The 7,702-nt window shown below is 53.9% G+C and overlaps 4 protein-coding genes across 7 annotated transcripts; 2 read left to right on the forward strand and 2 right to left on the reverse strand.

The window, feature by feature from the left end:
- Positions 1–385: 385 nt before the first annotated feature.
- Positions 386–1,879, forward strand: KVP18_003689 (uncharacterized protein; the record flags this gene model as incomplete). The annotated part of the gene is made up of 1 exon (XM_067955621.1): positions 386–1,879. One exon carries the CDS (start codon positions 386–388, stop codon positions 1,877–1,879), a length of 1,494 nt encoding a protein of 497 aa, XP_067812045.1.
- Positions 1,880–1,908: 29 nt separating this feature from the next.
- On the reverse strand, positions 1,909–2,715 carry KVP18_003682 (uncharacterized protein; the record flags this gene model as incomplete). Of its 2 annotated transcripts, XM_067955609.1 has the most annotated exons (3): positions 1,909–2,403; positions 2,430–2,665; positions 2,694–2,715. In XM_067955609.1, 3 exons carry the CDS (start codon positions 2,713–2,715, stop codon positions 1,909–1,911), a joined length of 753 nt encoding a protein of 250 aa, XP_067812033.1. The 2 variants fall into 2 exon arrangements, with proteins under 2 accessions (XP_067812033.1, XP_067812034.1); XM_067955610.1 differs by lacking the exons at positions 2,430–2,665; positions 2,694–2,715 and having other exon boundaries at positions 1,909–2,337.
- Positions 2,716–2,757: 42 nt separating this feature from the next.
- Positions 2,758–4,985, reverse strand: KVP18_003674 (uncharacterized protein; the record flags this gene model as incomplete). 3 transcript variants are annotated; one of them, XM_067955592.1, is made up of 3 exons in its annotated part: positions 2,758–4,318; positions 4,346–4,908; positions 4,971–4,985. In XM_067955592.1, the coding sequence occupies 3 exons, from the start codon at positions 4,983–4,985 to the stop codon at positions 2,758–2,760; spliced, it is 2,139 nt and encodes a 712-aa protein (XP_067812016.1). The 3 variants fall into 3 exon arrangements, with proteins under 3 accessions (XP_067812016.1, XP_067812017.1, XP_067812018.1); XM_067955594.1 differs by lacking the exon at positions 2,758–4,318 and having other exon boundaries at positions 4,342–4,908; XM_067955593.1 differs by lacking the exons at positions 4,346–4,908; positions 4,971–4,985 and having other exon boundaries at positions 2,758–4,218.
- A 72-nt stretch (positions 4,986–5,057) lies between these two features.
- KVP18_003676 (uncharacterized protein) lies at positions 5,058–7,530 on the forward strand (the record flags this gene model as incomplete). The annotated part of the gene is made up of 2 exons (XM_067955599.1): positions 5,058–7,001; positions 7,033–7,530. 2 exons carry the CDS (start codon positions 5,058–5,060, stop codon positions 7,528–7,530), a joined length of 2,442 nt encoding a protein of 813 aa, XP_067812023.1.
- Positions 7,531–7,702: the final 172 nt, after the last annotated feature.

The raw sequence follows: 7,702 nt of genomic DNA on the forward strand, positions 1-7,702 counted from the left end.
TTCAGGATTCATTTGTGCACACAATCTGTTGCGACAACAGCAGCATCTCAGCCAATAGCGCGTGCAACGTTATTACGGCCTGATAGTCTGTGGCACTCTTGGGTTCGCTTCTGCGTCAGTATTGTCCAACCCAACACAATGGCGAGCAGCGACAATAGGTGCACCCAAAACAGTATGAGAGGCCAGATAGATAGCTTCGTCGAAGGAAACAAATGTGTCAGCGCATTCCCGTCAGGTAGTAACGGAAGCAGCAGAGCCCAAAACGTCTGTCCTAGCATAAGAGCACACGTCCCAGAGAATACGGACAACGACAGTCTGAAAGTGCTCATCAAATTGCGGATTGCACTGACTACTGCCTTGGAATAAGTTAGTCTTTTAGCATAAAATGATGCCCCACTCCGACTCCGAATTGTCCACTGAGAGTGGTGACCTGTACGAGTACGACCAGCAAGTGGGAGGCAACCCCTTGGGCTACGCGAGCAGCAACTCGTCAAGCCCTCTCATGGTCACCGTGTTGCCGGCTACGCCTAGGAGGTTCAGCCAGGATGGAGGCAACACTCACTGGAAGGAGGACAGCACTACTCTTCCCGCGACATCCAGCCTCGAGAGCCTGGAGCAGCCAAATCGGATTGAGACCGAGTCCAGCACTGCTACCTTTACTCATGTCGAGCAGGAGGAGCAGCCAGCATATGAGGAGGCGCTAGCATATGAGGAGGCGCCAGTATATGAGGAGGCGCCAGTATATGAGGAGCCGCCCGTATATGAGGAGCCGCTAGCTACGGGTTACCTCCAGCCGCCGATGCAAACCTACCAGCCAACCGCGGACCAGCGGATATACCACATACCCATGGAACCGACTCCTGTGCAACAGGTCGTCTACCAAACATCAGAGACCATCCGCTCCACCTCGGTGACTCAAACTCCCTGCCTGCCGACCACCCAGAGCCGACGAGTCAGCTCGCAGATCAACTCTCGAGAGACAATTGGTGACGGTTATGTCCGACAAGTCACCTCTCGGGGTAGCCGCGTCATCTCTGAAGAACTGCTCGAGCCGGCGGCAGACAACGTGCGCTACGTAGAGGTACCCGTGGTGGAGGAGGTCGTCCGCACTGTGCCGGTGAAGGAAACGCAGGTGGTGGAGCGCCGTGTGCCTAAGAAGGAGGTCCACTACATCACGAAGGAGGTGGACGAGGTCACCATCCAGTACCGCGAGAAGTACGTTGAGGTGCCCACTGTGGAGTACGTGGAAAAGCACGTCCCTGTAACTAAGGTGGAGGATCGGTACGTTGACGTTGTGAAGGAAGTGCCTCGTATCGAGGTACAGACAGTGGAGCGGGTGGTGGAGTACACGGAGATCCACGAGGTGCCGAAGCCCTATAAGGTTGTCACGGAACAACGAGTGCCCCACTATCTTGACGAGGACACGGCCGTGCTGGTTTCACAGACCGTACGACCAGTGGTTAGCCTAAGCGACCGCGCCTTGGAGGTTGACCTCGTAGAGTACGAACCTGAGCCTGTGGCAGTCGACGTCCACATACCCAAACTCATCCCTGGAAGCATCACCTGCGACGAGAGGACTGAGTATAAGGTCGCTACAGTACCCAGCGCGCAGTACAACTCCATTCTGAGGCAACTGAACCAGCACCTTTCTGACGAACACGCTCAGTCACTTCCGTTCCGAGCAAACGAGAATGGACGTATGGAGTTCTTACCTGCCAATGCGCAGTATGTGCAGCTGGCTGAGAACCCTCTGCGAACCTTTGAGCCTATGTCTCTGTGGGATGGGACGCGTAGTGCTCCCATCGGTACCCGTCACGACATCTCAGTGCAGGGGAGTTGTCTGACTGTCACTCCTCGTTTTGCTGTTTCACACGTTTGATATATTTAACGCTCGTTTCTTACATGTCGTTAATCAAGCAGGTCCACGAAGTCATCCTGGGGAATGTACAGGGCGCCTTTCTCGATTAGTGATTCAATCTCCTGATTTGTCACGTTAGACTTCAAAACGTTGGCCAGCAGCGCGCCATCGTCGGACTTTCTGCAAGTCATGACGACCCTAGTAACCTCAATCTCTCTCTCTGAGAGGCCTAACTCCTTCAAACAGGGCGGCAGCGCTGCCGGCGTCTCCTTCACTGGCGGGGAAACTGGCGTGCTCTCCCCCGCTCCGAGCCAGAAGTCGCACACCTCGAAGCAGTGGTAGTAGCAGAAGAGCTCTGGTGCAGCTGACATCACATGGAACCCGGTGAAGCTGAGGCCGTTTTCATCCTCCACCGGCATCCCATGCACTGTGATAATTGAGCCACGTTGACCTAGCACGTCCTTAAGAGAGTCTGCCATCCACCGTTCTTGCTGCTGATGGACAGGCAGCTCGACCTTCAAAGGCTTGGCACTTCCATCATTAAACTGTTTGAACCGCCCAGCATTCTCACAGTGAACTCCCAAAATCCGCCAACAGGCGCCGGACTTGCCTCCTCGACCCACCCAACTAACCTTACGCCCGCGACGTCCACACCACGAATGTTCATCACACCAGCTTTTCGGCCGATTTGACGTAGAGACGCGACAGTTGCCGGCACTATCGGCAAATCCACCTTCACGTCTATTTTGACGTCAGGCGTCTTGGCTTGGCTGGGTGTTTGCGTCTGAGAGCCGAAGCCTTGGCCAACTGGGTACCAGCATCCAAGAAATCTCACATGGAGTGTCGAAGCTGAACATTAACAATTTCCGGCGATCTATTGCGTACTTAAAGCGAGGGGTTTATTTCGACAACAGCAACGGATCATCAAGACTCGACGAGAAGTCGGAGTCCTGAGCATCGAAGTAGGCTACATCCTCGCTGCTTGCAAGGCGGTACCTGTCAGCCACCCAGTCGCGAATCGATAGTGTGATATCACACTCGTACACCGCACGACTCAATTGGATATAGCCAAGCATCCGCTGAGTCACTACTTGACGCACATTATCCACGTAGGCCTGGTCGGCCTGGTATCCGCCAGTGCGGTAGCGTTGTCCCTCCGCCTGATGCCCAATGGTGCCTTGGACGTTGAACATCGCCGCATCTATCTTCATACAGGAATGGTTGGTCCAGTGCAGATACCCGAAGACTCGGTTGCAACAGTCAGTCAGCGCTAATATGTAGGCCTTGAGCTCCGCAGGCGTAGCGGTGGCTAGACACAGCTTGCCGGCGTCGGGCACGGTTAGGGTCGGGCCCAGTCCGTCGAAAGAGACCCAGTTATCAGGGAGCGACTTCAGGTACCGCAGGGTGATTGCATCGAACTTTGCGTTTGGTGGAGGCCTCTCAGGGACTGGAGGGACGAGGAAGTCCATGATCTGCCGGGTCTCGGTAGACCACTCTGCCCTGTCTGTGCGCCACTCAGTTTCCTTCTCATTGGACTCTAGAGGAGGGACAGGCGGCGCCTCAGCCTTAGGCGGCGCGCTTCGTAGCGGTGAGCGGTTCGAGCTGTTGGATCGGCCCATATCATTCCGACGGGACCTCTCCCTAGAGCCGCGGTCGCGTTTCACAGGTGTGAACCTGTAGGGGGACAGTCGTGAGGGCTCGTTGCAGTCGTCTCTCTGGCGCGTGAGGAGTTTGCTCAGTTTAGGGGATGACTTGGAATGCACTAACGATGCTTGAAATGAACGCGGAGACGTCATGGACCCTGACTGAGCACCTTCATGCGATGAGGAGTCTGATGTCCGCCCACTAGACTCTGCTCGGAAGGCGTGAGGAGCGTCAGTGTATTTATGGATATGATCCTCGATTCGGAGGATCTGAGGCTTGCATATTCTCCTCATCTGTCGAACCATAGTAGCGTAGCGGATCGAATTCAATGTCTGCTCGCAACAAGAGGGGTGAGGGGAGACCTGGGCAATCATGACGGTTTGAGCGCGGCTGCATACCAGGTGGTCTCGCAGGATCTTGGTTAGCTCACTGTCCCTAAAGGGGACATGAGAACTCCCACCATCAATGGCGCGAATGCACTCCTTCAGCGCCAGCAGGGACTTGTTAATTCCCACGCCGTCATGTTGCGTTTGCTTGCCAGCGGAGATGGTGTCCGCACCTCTCTCACTGCCAGCCAAGTCCACGAACGCGAGTTTCCCCCATGTGGAGCCCGTGACTTCGTTTCGGATCTCGAAAGTGGTCACAACGTGTCCTCTGGACGAGTCTAGATTCTTAGAGTTAGAGCCCGTAACGCGCTGGCACAGGCTTTGGCACATGGCCTTGAAAACTGCCTCCGGCTCATCGACGCGCTTCCCACTCAGGTCTTTCAACACGAAACCGTCAGCAGTGCGACTTTCCAAAGCCCGGAGGAGCCGCCTGTGTCTTCGATTATCCAACACTTACCTGTCATTCTGCAAATCGTACACCTTATTACAGTAGATCTCGAATATCGATACGTACAGCGCGAAGTTCTCTGCGTTGTCCATGGAGGATACCATCTTATACACGTCATAGAGAGCTATCTCCGCCAGTCCTCGGTTGGCCGAGCAGCTAGCTACTTTGCCCTTCATATTCGTGGGCCCCACAACAGTGTACGTCTTGCCGCTGCCTGTCTGGCCGTAAGCGAAGACGGAGCAGCGAGCACCTTCCTTCTCAAAGAGTGCCTGCACCAGTGGCAGCACACAGCTGATGTACACCTCCATGTTCGACGTGGCTTCGTCGTAAACTCGATCGAATTCGTACCTATGCTCTTCCGTATAAGTATCTCCGCTCAGGTCCTTCCGCGGCTCTCCCACGCAAAGCGTGGTGTTCTCAGGGTCGACTTTTACGATGTCAGCGTCGAGGCGCTGGCGCTCAGAAGTGGAAAGAGGCCGTTTGCGTACAACCACAGTAATTCGAGCGGAGCCTCGTTTTTGCTTGTGCTTGGCCGAGCCCTCTCGGCCGCCCACTGCAAGCTGCTCTCTCACCTGCAAGCGATTACACAAGTATTACGTGTGTTGACTCAGGAAGCGCTCACCTTGCGACTCACTTGTATTCGCGACATCCACTCAATCAGGGAGCTACAACGAATGACAGAGATTCGGCTCGCGAAGATATAATTAGGTAATAACCACTCATGCCCCCGAAAGCGAAGGCCAAGGCGAGCGGTGTCAACAAAGCGCTGCTCAAACAGACGTCCTTGGTGGAGCCGGTAGACAGTAGCGGTCAGGTCTACAAGGGCATGCAGGTATGGTCGTGTGATGCGCCGTTAGTGAAGACCAACCCTGACGAACTCTACGCTAAATGCGTTGTCCTGCCAGGATCAACGAAGACGACGTTGAAGCTGCGGCAGTTGGAACCCGAAGTTAACGAGTCCTTCGATTCCGCGAATGAGAACTGCCACAACGTGAACACGGGCACGGACGCGTTGTCATATCCCGACATCGGTGGCCTGCCTCACACGAACTCAGCCGCCGTATTGGACTACATGAGAGTGAGGTTCTTGAAAGGCAACATCTACTGTACGGCCGACCCCCTTCTGGTGGCGATAAACCCCTTTAAGAATGTTGGAGGCACCACCCAAGAGGACATAGGCCATATCGCTAACCTGGCGGTGGAGAAATGCTTGCCTCATACCTTTACCATTGCAAAGACAGCGGCCGAAAACCTAATCAACGTCCAGAAGAGCCAAACAATCATCGTTTCCGGTGAATCGGGCGCTGGAAAAACGGAGGCTACTAAGCTCGCTATGCGGTTTTTCGCCTTCACTAAAGGTTCATCGGGCGACAGCAAGATCCAAGAGGCCGTCATGGGCGCGAACCCGGTGTTGGAGGCCTTCGGTAATGCAAAGACCGTCCGAAATGATAACAGCTCCAGGTTTGGCCGGTTCATGCAGCTGCAGCTAGGCAACCGTGGAGGTATCATGTTCGGAATCGTAAAGGGTTTCCTTTTGGAGAAATCTCGTGTGGTTATGCAGGAGAACCAGGAAAGGTCGTATCACATCTTCTATCAGATGCTCAAGGGCATGGACCAAAAGGAAAAAGAAAAGTATGAGATCAAGGGCATCGACTACTACAAGACTATCAATTCCCACTGCTTGGATGTAGCCACCATCGACGATTTGCAGGATTACAAAGAGGTCCGAGAATCTCTGAACAAGATGAAGATGTCCAGCGATAATCAGGACTCAATGTTCTCGATCCTGTCCGGAGTGATGCATTTGGGTAACGTCACCTTCCGAGGCGACGAGAAGGCTGAGATTAACGACGAGACGCCGCTGAAGCTCGCCTGCAGGCTGGCTTTCCTCGACTTCGACACGATAAAAATCCGACTGCTGATTAAGCAGTCAATGGCCGGAGGTCAAGTAATTGAGAGTACCTGGTCACAGCAGGACGCACTGATGCTGCTGTCCTCGCTGCAACGGGCCGTGTACGATGCTCTGTTCCAGTGGATAATGAGTGTGCTGAACCTGATCATCCAGAATCCCGACGGTATGGAGGTCTTCATGGGGATGCTCGACATATTCGGCTTTGAGGTGTTCGAGAATAATTCACTGGAGCAACTCTTTATAAACATCACGAACGAATTTCTGCAAAAGAACTTTGTGGATGTCGTGTTTGAAAGGGAGAGCGCCCTTTACAAGAAGGAAGGCATATCAGCCGGCGACATGATGTGGACGGACAACAATGAGGTGATCGACGTGTTGATTGGTAAGCGCGGACTTATGACTCACTTGGAGGATCAGTGTCTGGCTCCTGGAGGCAACGACCAAAAGGTCATTTCGGCAGCGTTCCAGGCGGTGGGATCATCTGGAAAGCTGGTCAAGGCCAAGATCAATCAGGCGGAGAACTTCATCGTACAGCACACGATTGGTGCCATCTCCTACAACTGCATCGGGTTCCTGATTAAGAATAAGGACGTGCTTAGGCCCGAATTTCTGGAGCCATTGCAGACGTCCTCTAACGATGTGATAGCAGCACTATTCAAGGGGATCGTGATCGAGAAGGGAAAGCTCGACAAGGGACGGTTGATTGGCAGTCAGTACATGCAACAGCTGCAAAGCATGATCGGGATCATCAACGTAGGTGGTAGACCTTCAGTCTCTATCGCAGTCGACTGAGCCGCATTTCATCCGGTGCGTCCGAAGCAACGACGAGAAGAAGCCCCTCATGTTTACTCCGTCCAGGGTGCTCATTCAAATATACGCGTTGTCCATTTTGGAGGCGTTGCAGATCCGTGAGATAGGGTTCTCCTATCGGCGCCCATTCGAAGATTTCCTCTACCAGTTCCGATTTGTGGACATGGGTGCGTTCTCCGACAAGAAGGGCAGTCCGAAGGACAATTGCCTGCGAATGCTAGCCTCTGGGGGATGCGAGGACCCGGGCCAAGTCCAGGTGGGACACACGATGGTCTTCCTACGTCGGGACGCCCTGAGGGCCATGAGCGCGTGTCTGAGAGACGCCCTCGCGGTATGGGAGCCTGTGGTAGCCGTTATGGAGGCATTGTACCTTCTGTACGCCCGACAACAGCATTTTGCGGCGTTCACGGCACATCTCACGCGAGTGCAGGCACATACCCGAAAGGTACTCGCCATCAGTGGCACAAGCTGACTTTCTTTATGTGTGATGAGTTTCATCACAAGTATGTGATGTAACTCGAGCAGAGTCTGCATTGTTAACCACAAGTGTGAGGACTTGGGTAGAAGCGTACAGTACAATGACGCCGTCTAGCAGGAGTTTGAACAAAACATGACATGGGGGCACCTGAGATAAAACTAAGACA

This window comes from the organism of the source record quoted next (assembly GCF_019968955.1).
Source record: "MAG: Porospora cf. gigantea A chromosome Unknown PgA_NODE_176_length_30979_cov_360.319, whole genome shotgun sequence".
Taxonomy (NCBI): domain Eukaryota; phylum Apicomplexa; class Conoidasida; order Eugregarinorida; family Porosporidae; genus Porospora; species Porospora cf. gigantea A.